Here is a 15523-nt window from a genome sequence, read left to right on the forward strand (position 1 = left end):
CTTACTCTGATAGCATGGAGTCATCAATTGCCCTCTTTCATGCTCTTGAAGTGAGGACAATGGTGTTCACATGGTTTGTGAAACAGAAGAGGTGGAATAGGATCCTAAATCCAATAAATGATGTTACTAGGTTTGCTATCTCATGGGCTATTGGAGAGAGAGTATTTAATTATGATTATACCTGGCGAACCAACAACTATGTCATAGGCTTATTTATAGGATTTCTGGCTAGGGCTAATGTCAAGGAAGGGGAAATTGTTAGGTTATGCTATAACATCTTTAACATTACCTAGCTAGTGGGTCTAGAAAATGTTGTCATGGGCATGGATGAGAAACTGTGTATCTCGCTACCTGAGGTCTACATGGCATATGAACCAGAGGAGCTTCAGCTTGTCAATGTCACTAGGAGGTTGTCTATATTCATTAGAGATAATATAAAATTATTTAATGCATGGCCAAAGATGGAGGCCAGTATTAACTTCTTACTGAGATGGAGAGGAATTCGTGAAGACCCTAACAAGGATTGGCTGATCAACTTTCTTCAAGTGTTTGAAGCCTATGTAGAGTCGAATATCAATTTTGATGATCTAGGTAGAGTGGAATTTATGCTGTCTAATTTTATAAAATCTAGTAGATGATGCGAACAAAACCAAGGACATAGTCATGGTTTGTTGCAAGAAAGAGGAGGCTCGGCATTTAAAAAACCTTGTGATGGCCTAGGTTTTTGGTTTGCAATGTTTAAATCTGTCCTTTTAGGCTTTGGTTAAATTTATCAAATTAGCAATATAGAATTAGTTATTGCCCTAGGTGTGGCCTTTTTTGGTTTTTCCTTTCATTTCCTCACTTGGATATAGCCTCTGTTGTATAGGGCCTCAATATAAGTATAGCCAATATAGTATAAGGATATACAGTTAGTATATAGGTAGCTTGAATCCAATGTGGATGGAATTACATTCTCTAGCATTTTAGGTACTAGCCCAAATCATGTTAGTATGGATAATGCAAATGGTTAATGAACAAATGGTATATAAATGTAGTAATGGTTTTATTAATGAAAAAATGGTTTTGTTATAATGGAATAGCATTGACCTGCACTATATGATTTTCTCTCTTCAATTAATCATAAAGGAGGCCATGTTAGAGAGTAACCAGATGCTTTGTAGTTGTGAGGAATTGATATATAAATCTAAGTTTGTTTGTCTATGTTTTGAATGCAGACCAAAGATTGAGGTTTTTCCTTCCCCTTCATCACTCTAGTTTGAGTCTACACTTTATTTAGAATTAAACAGAGTAGTCATCAATTTGGCTATTTGAATAATTTCTAGTTGGGATGTAGTATGTTTTGAAAATTTTGTATTTTATGACAAGTAACAAAAGGTATAATGAGTATTTTAACCTTGTAATCTAGTTAGTGTTACCAGGATGGAGACTAAGTTAAGCTTTGTGGAGATTATGAATACCTAATTCATCTTAATATAATATTTTTTAAAGTATAACAAAATATCTTCTAATAAATCTCATAATAGCTTAGGATAATTATTACTTCTAATGGCCAGTATACTTGATTGCCTAACAAGTGATTTACTGAATGTTTGGAATTTATCTGTAAATTCACAATGTTTTTTGAGGTATAGATAACTCAACTTAGGAATAAATGGGAATCACTTCTTTAGTACTTTGTTGCGAAGAGTTTAACAAATTGGTATTTGGTTTTTTCCTTTTCACTTGGATTTTGGTATATTATCCCCTTTTGGAAGTTAAGGGTTTTTTGTCTTGTAGTTGCTTGGTCGAGCTTATTTTCATGGATGGACTATTGATGCACTTTGTTGGAACCTTGCTCTATCTTTCTCTCACTTTCCCTGAACTTTTTATGTAATATAAAGGTTCTAACACCATATAAATTAGAATTATTAGAGCTTAATAAATACTGGGGTATGCCCCTTTTAAATTTATATAGTAATGGATTTCGATCTTGGGTAAGACTGGAGGTTTTCTTTCTCCATTCTTTCCTACCAGTGCATGTTTGACCATTTGAATTGAGTATTGTATAACTTCTTATTTATTCAACTAATATAATACAAAGGCCTCAGTCGTTTACCGATCAAAAAATAATAATAATAATTAGTTTATTCTTTAAAAAATAGATAATAAGATTTTTTCAAAAAAAAATTAAAAATATATAATGTTGGACATCATTTTTTTAATGTAAACAATTTTTTTGATTGTCACAAAATGGTTTTACGTGTTTCTAAAGGTTGTTTTGTGGCTTTTAACGTAGTTTCATGGCACAAGAGCTTTTAAAGTAGTTTCATGGCACAAGACAAATTTTCCAAACAAAAAGTACAGGGGCAATCCCACATTAAAGCCTATCGACTAATAATTTATCATTATTGTATTATTATTATTTAGTGAAACTTATGTATAGACGTAAAGAAGATGAGGAGAGTGCTTAAATTATTCATATTTAAAAGGGGATCCATTTTGTACTATTAATCATTATTTTAAATTTTTTAAGACAAAACTTTATTAGATGTACAAAATTAAAAATTATAATAATAATTTAGATCTTTATAAGGTTGGCAAAACTATTTGAGTAATTGACCCTTACCTAAACTTAGTTTATCATGTCTTGTACCCCAGTGTTTAAATTATGACTTATTTTGATCAGAGCATAAATCATTTGTTTGTAATCAATATCATAGTAGATCTCATTGATTTAGTTATAATTCATTGTCATTTATGAAGATTATATATCGACTGATATCTTATGTTTGAATTTTATTAGTATGATTGAATGAAATGGGGGTTTTAGTTGCCCTTAGGAAATGTTACCAGAAGCTCGAGGAATGATTGTATACAATGATAAGTATTTGGCTTTTGTTATTTTAAGGTTCCAATAGCTTTTACTCAATTTTTTTGTGCATGCTCATGTCTATATAGTTCGATCATTATTACCCAACCTGGATTGTTGAATTCATATTATGTGGTTATTTGTTTGTAAGCCATGCCATTATGTGATCTGTTGTGGGTATTGATCTCATTAGTCTAGCTTTAAGGAAACGTTCATGTCACATAATGATGGTTGGTTTAAGAACCATAGAAATGTGTTCCATTTGTCAGCTATGGGACTGCTATGCTCATTACACATTTATGAAATTTTATTTGATTCATGAGTCTAGGGTAGGTGATTCGTGTAGATGGGGGAGTGGCTTACAATGGGGTCGAGGCCCTAAGTGGCTACCAAGCTAACAAAATGTAAGTTACTTAACCAAGTGACAATAGAAAACATTAAAGGGGTTAGAATGAACTAAAAAATAATTGTGTGCCTCACCCATGCCTTGGGCACTTATATAGGCTAGGGATAGGAGTAAAAAAAGATGCATGGTTGAGGTCAAGCATAGTTAATTAACCTTGTCTATATGGGAGGATAGTAATGCTACAAAAGCATTAGAGGGTCAAAATCCAAAGAGACTAGCAAGGTAACCTTAGAGTTGGCTCATATAATGACACTTCCCCATATTCATCTAGGCTTCCTATGTGTGTTGTTGCCTCTTGAAATTAGAGTTGTCACTTTTGTTGTGCATGTAACACCCATCATGTTAGAGAGTTGTTAGGATTCCCTTGTCTAGTTCCTAGATGTGTTATGTGGATTGATTATTAGAATGGACTTAAAGTTATCACCTCAATACATTGAGGATGGACTGTTTAAGTTCCATGTGATCAAGTGGTCATGGATTTTTTTACCTTACGAGTGTCTGACACATGTGCAAGTGCTAAGAAAAATCTTGATATACTTTACTTCCATGATTATCATTCTTGGAGACATGTTCATATTCCCATAGGTGTATTTGATTTGTGTCTTGTATCCTCAACATTCATGGATCTTGTATCCGTATAATCCTTTTGGATATTTCATGTATATGTATACTTGGATTGTTATGTCTTACCCTGCAAATTGAGTGGATGTCATTTTAATGAGTTTATTTTTTGAAATCAGTTTAAGTAATTATATTGTAATAATGGTTCATGAAATGGAATGATGTATTGATGTTCCTTTATGGTTGTGAAATGATGTTCTTTAAAGTAACTTAGTTAATCAACTTAATTAAATAAAACTTAATACATGTAATTCTTTGTTATGGAGCGTTAGAGGAATGTAATCTTCTTGTTAATGTACTTGTGTATGCATCTTGTTATCATTGCATTGCTTCTGCACTAATTCATTGATGTTGTACAACTTTTAAGTGATATATATATATATATATATATATATATATATATATATAGTGACCTTGTTAGATCATCTGGGCTCCTAAGTGGGGCATTGCACTCTACAACTCCTACAATAGTAGGTTGGTAATGTGGAAACGCAAAAATATCAAAAGAAGAAAAAATGTACTACATTACAAGGATATAGATATTTTCAGATATCAAAATACAAAATTAATGTCCTTCCTGGCTATTTTGTCTTTACATCGTTTGGGCATGGTCATTTACTTCATGGGCATGATCATTTACTACATTATAAAGTTATCGATAATTTCAGATATCAAAATACAAAATTAATGTCCTTCCTAGCTGTTTTGTCTTTAAATCGTTTGGTCATGATCATTTACATGTTATGAACCAAACTTCAACTCCACTGCTTGGGAAGGCGAGTTGTATTACCATACACAATAACCCAAAGGATTTAATGATTTAATTGAATGCAGTATAGAGAAAAATGTTGGTACAAACCAAGAGCAGAAGCTAAACTGCAACAAATTTGCAGATGATCTGAACCGAAAACATCAATTATACAAGTCAATGTTAACATGTCAATTATACAGAAACCAGCCTCATAACCTTGCTTTGGCTGTCTCTGGAACACTTTGAATTGCTCATTAAATTGTGTTTTTTTTTTCAACTTAAATATACAAACGTGCACCATAATGTGCACAGGCATCATGTTCTATCTTACCAGCCGCATCCAGCTTATTTCCAAAGTACCCTTCCATCCAAGAAAGCGCTCTCTTTTATTATATAGCATACATTGAATGCCTGAATGCTAAGAATAGAAAAAGAGTTGATATCTAAAAGTTCCTCATATATGATCTTCTATAGATACCAATACTTCGACTAGGTGGTTAAATAATATCAACTCCAAATGAGTAATGTTCATAATTTTTGTTTCTCAGAATATAACATAGCAGATCCAAAAATAAAGATGCGACTTCAATGTCATTTCTCCATTCTAAAGGGCCATTTCTAATGGCGTCACATGCTGCATATCCACTGATGCTTGAAGTGAACTATTAACAGGAAACAACTCGCACTGTGCATACTGCTGCATCAACTGATCAGCCAAAACCAAAGCCACCATAGCCTCAACCATCGGCACAGCTGCATGTCAAATCAATTAAGATTTAAAAAAATCTACTTTAAAAATTAAAGTAGAATATTTGTAGGAACTTTGAATGTTAGATGTTTTAAGAATTATACTGCAGTACTGATTCAATTTTCACTCTACAGTTCTATTTAGAAGCCAAAAAATATGTATTCAATAAAAACTGGTTTTTAGTTTCAGAAATAACTACTTCCAACTAGATTCAACAAAATCATTAACCAAATGTATATAATTTGGAAGAGAAGGTGCACCTCTAGGTACTACACATGGATCATGACGACCACGTGCCTGAAGTTCAGTCTCCTCCCTATCTCTGGTGACAGTCATTTGTTTCTTCTGAAAATGTGTTAAAAAAAAAAAAAATTAGTAGCCATTTTCTAGGAATACTACATCCACAGCTATACTTCCTAAAACTTAAGTTCAAGGAATTGAGAATAACACGTATTAAGCTTTGTAGCACCCTTCAAATATTGTCTCCAAACATTGAGAGACTCATGTACCGTCTCTTGGAAGCATGTTCCCATCTTGAAAACCTATATAGGGCTGTCCCTAGATGTCAGAAAACTTTACAAATATTTTTTCTACCTCAACTAATCTCCTAGAAGTGGTCTTTGAAAAAACTTCCTACAGAGATTTCTAATAATATCATATAAATTATACTGGGTTTTCCTAAGTATTAATATGTTCTTCGCAAATTATAAAAGAACTAAAGAAATACACTAATAGACATTTTCTATATTTTGCATAAAGATTTACAAATTTTTTTTGTACTTGCAAATATTCTTAACGAATCCTAAAGAGGTAATAGTACAAAGAGACACAATAATAAGGCTTAAGAGGGGCATTGATACAACTGATGGGAAGTCATTTTTGGAGACCACCAAACCAAATGTAAAAAATAATGGGGTTCCTGTACCGTATTTCAGAATAATGGCATTCACGTACCAGCCTTTAACTACCATCTCTAGGTTATTATGGTTTAAAACAATTTTTTTATTGGATGATGATTATCAAATATTAGTATAATTAATCTTTTTTTAATATGGCATATCAACACTGCCCTTGTCTCCCATAATAGTACAACTGTTCATCTCCTTGTAGCTATGTAAAATTGTTTTATATGCAAAAAACTAAAGAAAATATCAATACCATAGCTGGAAAACTTGTGGGACTCACCAAGGACTTGGCAAGCTGTTAGATTCACAAGTCTGTTGGCAGATTGAGTCAACTTGCCAGGGACTCACAAGCCGAGCCCTGGTGAATCCATTCAAGCAACACGCGAGTTTTTTCACGGGACTTGTGAGTCCAGCACTTGCTGGAAACACACAATCAGATTTTAAAACACATTCTTTCTGGTTTGTTGGCTTCTTTCTTTGTCCCCGAGAAGGCCATATGTGAATGTAGTCAAAATTCATGAAAATGATGTTCCATGGAGTTCAATGTGATTTTGAAGGTCTTATTGGGGACCCCACCAGGAGTGCTGCCCTCAAACCCCCAAAAGCAGCGCTACCCCTTGACCCTGCTAGGAGAGTTGCCCTCTGCAACTTTGAGTTCGCACAGTATGAATCATTGTCTACACTCTTGCCATTAGTTTTAAATAGTGAGAAAATAAAGATATATTTTACTCCTGTATCTAGTACACACTGCCATCTTTATTAATATTCCATGTATGTAATTTATAAGATATAGCAGTAAGCAATAGAGGAGGTTCTTCACAATGTTAGAGGTTCTTCACAATGTTAGAATTATGGCTCTCATATTCTCTAATTGCAATAATAAAAAAATCGGTAAAACCGTAAAACTACGATCGTTGGGGAGGTATATTACAAATCCATTCAGGGCAATATTTGAGTAAAGTTGTTAAGAACAAAATTTGGAAATTAAAAAATTCTGGAATATTAAACACTTTGTTCTAGAAGGGAGAATCATCTTTGCTCCAAATTACGATCCTCATATAGGATGAAGTAACAGGCATCCTTTATCTGCCACTTTTTCACTCAATATCTTCCCACCCAACGTTTCAAAAAGCCCAGCATCAAATTTGCCCATTAAAAATGAATGACTGATCTTACATTTTTAGTTTTTGTCTGGAAAAAATTATTTGATGGAAGATATATTTAAATTAGACAAGATGATCAATCCATTACCCTACTTTTCAAGCCCTGTTGGGTCTTAAGGCTAGACGAAGAAGCTCCATTCTACAAATATTGTGAGGAATAAAATATGAAAAAAGAACAGTATTGGTGTGTTTTAACTGTTGTACCTAGTGTGTTATTCTCCTAGGTTCTAAACACACACATTCCTTAAATTTACTTGGGACCAGATAGGAATTTTTCCACTTTAGGTGACTATCACATTATTACTTTTCCACCTCAAGTGGGACTTCCACCTTTGGTGGACTTTTCACTTTATCATTTTTCCACCTTTGGAGGGTGATTCACCTTTAGTGTATGTGTGGCACAAATACCTTTCCACCTTGGAGGGTGACCCACATTTAGCAGACGTGACACTTCCCATTTTCCACATTATGTGGCTGATAAGTTATCAGTTCATGTCTCATAAGATTAAGAGACTCGTCATGATCTTAAGCACTCCTATGTTCTTACCTTGGTCTATTTAATCAAGTGGTCTTCTTTGTAATACCAATACAATTGATTCTAATGCATTCTTCATAGGAATGCAGATTATTATTGTCATATTATCTCTCTTGTTCTTGTGCTTTTCATTAGGCCTCTGGATCTTGGGTGGCTACCTATGTAGCCAAATCTCACAAATAGAAGAAAAAATGCATATCCTACTTGGTCACCTTCTTAAGGACTTTTATCTAACCTGTACAGAAGTTGGAATAAATAACAGAAGCAATATAAAGTATTCACAAACATAAAAAACAAATGAAATCACATAAATTTCAACATTAAGATGTTTAGAACATAATTATAAGCAGGACTGAGAAAAATATCCTGAGTTTCCTCAAGCTAGAGATTCCAAGTAATTGATCTCCAAAACAATTTAGAAAGAGTACACTTTTGAAGCAATAGGGATCCATTTAAAGTTAACAAATATAGCAAATAACTTGAGACAAGGGTAAAAGACGCGAGTGTGTTATGACAGAACCTTGAAATGAGGAGCTAAAGGAAAAAAGTTGTACTTAAGGCTACTTTACTGCCATTCTTGAGAATGTTTCTACCCTATCAAAATATTTGCAGTTTTATAAACAGGAAAAGAAAATATAACAAAGCACAATACTTAGACTGAAATTGTTTCAGTGAGTTTTAAAAAATTAATACAAGGTAATAAAACTGTTTCTCTAAAAATACTTCTTTTTTTTTTCATAATTTTTTACCAACAGCTTACCGTAATGGTTGATGTAGGCTTAAAGGCAACCCTGATTACTATCATTTCGCCATTAGATATCCCACCCTATCCACAAACAAATAAAGACTTATGAATTTCATAGAATACTCCAAAATAAAGCAAGACCACATTTTCATTTTTAACTTCAATGATAGAAAAACAATACCTGTATACCACCTGATCTATTAGTTCGGGTCCTAACATTTCCCATTTCATCCATGTAAAACTCATCATTGTGTTCACTACCAGTTAATAGAGTACCTGACAAACATGACCAATTAATAAGTTACGGTCCGAAAATTGTAAAATGAATATTCAATACAATTTCCAGATGGTGTATAATGAACAGAAATCATATTAGCTAACCACCTGAAAAACCACTGCCAATTTCGAAACCTTTGGTTGCAGGCAGGGACATAACAGCCTTTGCCAACTCTGCTTCAAGCTTGTCAAATACTGGTGAACCAAGTCCCTGAGAAAAGCCGAGTTTAATAGTAACAAAATTATCAAATAAGCTATATGAAGGCTTATCCTGATAACAATCATAGATAATTAAACAGATTTGAACTATTAATAAATGAGATCCTAGCAATAATAATGAGGCATTGCATACCCTAGGGACATTCCTTGCAATGCAGGTAACAACTCCTCCAACTGAATCACCTTTTATGCGAACAGCATCTATAGCATCTATCATTTTTTCAGCATATACATAATCTGGGCACCTGACAATATTACTTTCAATCTGCCAATGATTTCACATTGGAAACGAATTAAATATTGAAAAAATATGGTAGCATAAATGAAGTCACGTTTCTCCTACATTTGGAGATAATTCTGATCAAATACAAAAGTCAGATAAAAATATTTTCCTTGCTGCATATAAAAGTTTACAACCAAGAATGTTCTAAGCCCTCTCATTTTGTTAATTGCATCAGAGTTAAGACAACTGACTAGATGAAAATGTGAATCAATAAATTTATACTTTATTCATAAACTTAGAAAGGAATTAAAATAAACCCTAAGGTCAAAACCTTAGCAAACTTGACAGATTAATTTGTATATGTACCTTATCCTGGGTCAATGTATCATGATCAACAGTTCCATCAGGGAGAGCAACTTTATGAACTTGAGATACGTAGGCCAAAACCTGCAAACGCCAAAACAGAGGACAACTATAAACAGTCTTTACGAGTCACACTATCTTACCTTCTAAGAAATCCAGATTCCAAACAACATATTCCCTCTCTCAGCCAAAGAAACTTTTAACTACAAACACCTTGACCTATAAAATCAAAACTAAAATTCATCTTTCACCAATCATCACATTATGTACTTGGATACTGAATTCTTCTAAAATGCCCGAGAGTCTGATTCCGGTTCTGTTCTGGTCCTGGTTCTTCAAGGATTCCTACTGGCAGGGTCCCTCCCAGGCAACTGGGTTCCCTGTGGATTGTACAGAGCGGGACTGACAAGGAACCCGGACGCCCAGGAGGGACCCGGGTGGAATCCCAATATGATTTTGGTCCATTACAGTAAAAAGCATTATATGATGCAGAGATTTGCCCAAACTCCAACTGGACTCTTTTTTTCAGTTGGTTCCACCATGGCCACTTTGGTTGCTGTAAATGAAAGTCTGAGTAGTTGTAGTCAATTTTCACATGATTCAATTGTTTTCACTATAGTCTATAAAGAAGCAACAAAGCAATTATGAATATGAATATGAGGTATTTTCTATGTTACACGGAAACACGTTTCCTGTCCCTAGGGGACTCATTTCCATCCCCAAAACATTTTCGGGACAATGGGATGAAAAGGAAACATCCCACAGCCATCCCCGATTTCCAAAAAAAAAGCAGGAAAACATAGGAAACATTGAAATGTCTTAAATCCATCCCCAAAATAATCAAATGATTTTTGGCATCAAATATTATAAAAACACATCTTTAAAAAATCATTTTTGCTAAATCGACAGTGTGGAGGCCCATAAGGTTTGAGTTTGTGCCCGAAGATGATGAAATTCATGATTAAGTATTCAACAATGAAATTCCTGATTAAATATGTTTAAAATTGTATATAATAAATCATAAATATTAAAGTATACAGTGAAACCCAGGGACTCACACCCCCTAAAAACCTTGAAGTACCCATATACCCAGGACGTCCCTGCACCAGATACTTGGAGTACCGCCTACCCCCACCCCTCCCATTCCGCAACCACACCGCCAACAAGATGAGCACTTAAGTTCCCATTTGAATTTTGATTTTTTTATGTTACTATTGAGCATGTAGTTCCACTATGTTACTATATTGAATGTTCAATGCTTCTAGTTCATGCTGCGACTCTTTTATGGTCAAGTATTTCAATTTGGTATATTATTGTGTAATATCATTTCAGAACTAGCATTTCAAGTTCTATGTGTATGGAGTATACAGGACCATCCCAAAATTGAGACCTTTTGTTCCCCTGTCCTAAAAACACATCCTCGTGTACCCCAGTATCGGTCTTACACTGAAAATATATTACAATTATAAAATTTAATATTTAAGTCAAGTTTTTAGATATTCATCATAATAATCATATGTTAAAAAAATTATATTAAATAAAAATGTATTACAATCATAAATTTAATTTGATAGCTTTTATATATTTAATTATTAAAATAAAAAACATTCAAGTAATATTGTGTGTGCATGTATACATAAACTTTAAGGCCAATGAATTTAAAATTTAAACACTCATTAGATGATCTATTTTTGCCAAAGGGAGATAGTGACTCAGATGATTCTGAGCCTTTGGATATTTGATAGCTAGAACAAGGCTTAGTTTAATAGGTTGTACTTCTAGCTTGTTATATTTTGATGTTTGAGCCTTTTGGATACATGCTTGAGACATTTTGATTTGGATATTTATATAGATAGACCACGGTTTTGATGTTTGAGACTATTGTTATACTGATTTATACTATTTCTATTATCATTTATGTTGTTATACTACTGTTGTAACTTGTGAATCAGTGAATTATTTGCATATTGTCTTTGTAATAATCAATTATTGACATATCTCCGAGGTTGCACTGAGATAGAGGTGATTGGGTAATTAGGGTACGACTATAGGTATTCTTCAAAACAGCGGACAAGGGTTTGGGTAAGTCAATTTTTTTAAATATAATTTAATATTTTATAGAAAATATGAGTTGTCATAATGAGTTTAGGCACTAACACTGATAAAGTATCCAGATGTAATGTATTATTTTCAGTTTCATATTTGAAATCTGTTTGTAATAATAATATACGCAAAAAATTTAAATGCATGACAGAGATGACAAACATTAAACATGAACAAGAAGATCATAAATCATATAACAATGATATTGCAAATGATAAACTTCTGACATGAACAATTGTAAAGATTCTTGCTAGTCGGTATTGTATCAAAGTTTCAAACTGATTACATATTTAATTAAGCTTGATAGACAACAGGCTGATACGCAAATAAAAGAACTGAAATAAAAAATCAGAAATCTTAATTAAGGTCCTTCGCTATGATGCTCTCCACCAAGTACCCGGTTCTTGGGTACGTGTACTAGTACCTAGAACACATTCAAGGGTTATACCCAGTACATGTCCTAGGGGTATTGGGTACATTGTACAAGTACCCTATTATGGTAAATATTTGCTTGATATTAACAATGATCAATAGATCAATATATACAAGAAGAATGAGCAATGTTTCCTTGGGAAACGATTGTAAAGAATAGAAACATTCTATTATAGCTAATAGAAAACTAATAGTTATCTATAGGGTAACTAAATATTAGAAACATTCTAATATTTCTAATAAATTACAAACAAATAACCATTAACCAATAATAGAAGCTATCTATTATCGTAAAACCCTCCCTTAATGGTTAATCTATCAAAAACACCAAGTTGTTCTCTAAAATTGACAAACTTATCAGGACCAAGAGGCCTGGTGAGAATGTCTACAATCTGATCCGCTGTGGGAACATACTACAAGTCTATTGTCCCGACTTCAACCAGCTGTCGTATGTCGTGACAATGAAGCTTAACTAAGAGTAGCATCGAGATAAGGAAATCAGAAGCTTAACTATGAGTAGCAATGCCAATATTTTCATCCATAAAGCCAAGGACCAATTTAATCTCAACAAGGCACGCCCTTATACAATTATTCATGTAAGCCAACAATGCCATCAGTGATGAATTTCTACTGAAATCTCCCACTCACAAATTATTAGCAAACAGATTTTCCTTGGTCTGGATACAATCGTCAGTAATTATTAGACGCTACAAAATATTACTGGATGTTGTTATGATTTTGACTTTTTTCCTTGCAATTCTATCAGTTCTGTGTAAGATTATTAAAGAGATAACAAAAGCATTATAAATTTAACAGGTTAACATCTAAACCTCTAGTTTTTTATTGAAATATTACAGTTTGTGTTGCCCAAGGCACCTGCAGAAGGGCATGCAAAATTCATGATTCAGTTCAATGTTGTCCATAGCTGCAGGCAAATATTTGCAATGCCAAGAATGTTAAAAAAGGTGACTGGGTTGTGTGAGCTTCTTAGCTCTTTCTTGTCTTGTTGTTATTATAGCCTATGTTGCAGATCTGATAGAAGTTGTTTTTGAGATAGATGATGTAAATATACCCCACTTTGACTGTCAGGATTATGGATGTATAGAATTATCCATAGTTTATCTACATAGATTGCAGGGTAGTGTTTAGGAGGGCTGTCATAGGGTAATGCCCTTTTTGTTCAAAACTTTATCTGGATATTTTAATACAATTAAATATTACCAAGAAAAAAAAGAAATAATAATGTAGATGCACATACTATAAAGATCAAAAAGATCCAATAATTTGCCAATAAGCATGAGAGGATGAACCTCTTTGGTACATGAAAGTTTAAATTATATCATAAGGATGTAAAAGAAAACGATGGGATTGAAATATGATCTGCGAATTGTGATGCTCATAAGTAGCATGGGCATACCTCAGTCCCAGCTTTTAGCTGAAGAATCTTTTTTGCTACAGCTCCAGCAGCTACTCGTCCTATTGTCTCTCTTGCCGAAGATCTGCCACCTCCCTACATATTTCAAATCAAAAGCCATATGCTATAATGAGTAAAAGCTCTGTCATAAGTTATAACATACCAATAGTATAGTTGAACAGATCATTAAGTTTAAATTTAAAATCAAAAGTCATTTTATATGATCAGCAATAAGTACTTTGAAATTGGACATGATTCATGGTACCTGAACTGAACGAACACCATATTTGAAGTCATATGTAGCATCAGCATGGGAAGGCCTGTATGCTAATGCCATTTCACTATAATCCTGTTATAATTAGTAGAATGCAAAAATCTCATCAGAATGAATTTGATTCTCAATCACTGAAATAGTACAAAAGTTATTCATTAACAGGATTATATTGACTTATTTTTATTCTCTAGTATAATCTACAAATTACACAACCTAGCACAACATTTATTGAATAACCAAACCTGCCAAGCATGTACCATAATTTTTTGATTAAATAAATTACAAATTAATTTATTATAATAGCAATATAGAGTGTAAGTATCTACAAGAACTTTTACCCAATGTATTGACGTAAGGACTTAGCTAGGCAACTAGAATGGTAACATGTATTCTTGTCATCAGAATGCTTAGATGTATAGACAAACCAACCTCAGATTGCAAAACAGTACCACTGTTAGTGCCTCTTAACTAGATTCTATCCCAACAACATAATCTGTATCTACCATCTTAAAATTTCAAATAGATCTCCAAACAGTTGACAAATTGGCATTGATTCCTCCCCAAATGAGTTGGATAAGAATAGGCAGCTAGTCATAAGCTTCTCCAAGTTTGAAATAATATATGGATAGCACCCACGACATTTGATGTTCTCAGAGGCTACTCAATCTATTTCATTCAGCTCAGAAACTTGCAGGAATTTGTCAAGTCAAAAACCTGCTTAACTGAGTGTAAAAGGAATTATAACTGCCTCAGAATACTTGTTTCAAACTATGTCCTAAACACTCACTTTTCAACCATATGATTATGGTCACAAACCAAACACTGTCTCAGATAAGATAACAAAGCCATCCAAGATTTCCAAGCACGATCTACCGTTACTAATTAGTCTATGAGTTGCTCTCTGAGAATAGTTTTATCTACATACATGTATTCTTACTCAAGTTTCATTAGTAAGGGTCTACATTTTGACACAAATGTTAATTAACAATAAAAAGTTTAGGTGTTTCTGCACATCTCCTTATGTGGAATCTATTTCGAATTCAGAATCCTCCAACTTTTACCACATGCTGACCAGAACTGAAGCTCAAATAAGTTTATTAACCTGTGATAGGCAAAACAGCTTCAGCTACTTGCACTGTTATATCATGTTCTACAACAGATCTAAATAGCCTCTGAATAAAAGCAGATTTACAAATGCAATTTGATATCTCTTTAAGTTAAGAATTTGCATAGTGGAACTGGAAACTGCTAATTGCCATCTCTGAGGTATAAATGTCAGTCTACCAAATGCCTGCTCCTTGGAAGGTTAAAGGAATCCATACAATAAGAAAAATGCAGAAAAATATATGTTCGTGTTATAATGAAATATCATATAGCCTTGGTGCAGTCCTTTCTGGTCCAAAAACCCTTCATGATTCAATGTAGATGGATCCTAACTATTTCACGTGAGCAATGCAACATCATTTATCATGTCTTGCGATCATTTTCAGTGTT

The 15523-nt window shown here is 33.5% G+C and overlaps 1 protein-coding gene across 1 annotated transcript in view; it reads right to left on the reverse strand.

Annotated features, from left to right (window-relative positions):
* Positions 1 to 4772: 4772 nt before the first annotated feature.
* EMB1144 (chorismate synthase, putative / 5-enolpyruvylshikimate-3-phosphate phospholyase) overlaps positions 4773 to 15523 on the reverse strand; it is a 36888-nt gene continuing 26137 nt past the window's right edge. Inside the window, exons 5-13 of the mRNA XM_089811381.1 lie at positions 14021 to 14104; positions 13759 to 13851; positions 9810 to 9890; positions 9354 to 9485; positions 9110 to 9212; positions 8907 to 9001; positions 8741 to 8806; positions 5638 to 5722; positions 4773 to 5382 (exon numbers count right to left, since the gene is read on the reverse strand). Of these exons, the coding sequence (XP_089667507.1) occupies positions 5234 to 5382; positions 5638 to 5722; positions 8741 to 8806; positions 8907 to 9001; positions 9110 to 9212; positions 9354 to 9485; positions 9810 to 9890; positions 13759 to 13851; positions 14021 to 14104 (888 nt within the window). The 3' untranslated portion in view covers positions 4773 to 5233. The remainder of the gene's footprint in view (positions 5383 to 5637; positions 5723 to 8740; positions 8807 to 8906; positions 9002 to 9109; positions 9213 to 9353; positions 9486 to 9809; positions 9891 to 13758; positions 13852 to 14020; positions 14105 to 15523) is intronic.

Source organism: Cupressus sempervirens, chromosome 11, assembly GCF_028749045.1.
Source record: "Cupressus sempervirens isolate cs-2001-9-10 chromosome 11, ASM2874904v1, whole genome shotgun sequence".
In the NCBI taxonomy this organism is placed as follows: Eukaryota; Viridiplantae; Streptophyta; class Pinopsida; order Cupressales; family Cupressaceae; genus Cupressus; species Cupressus sempervirens.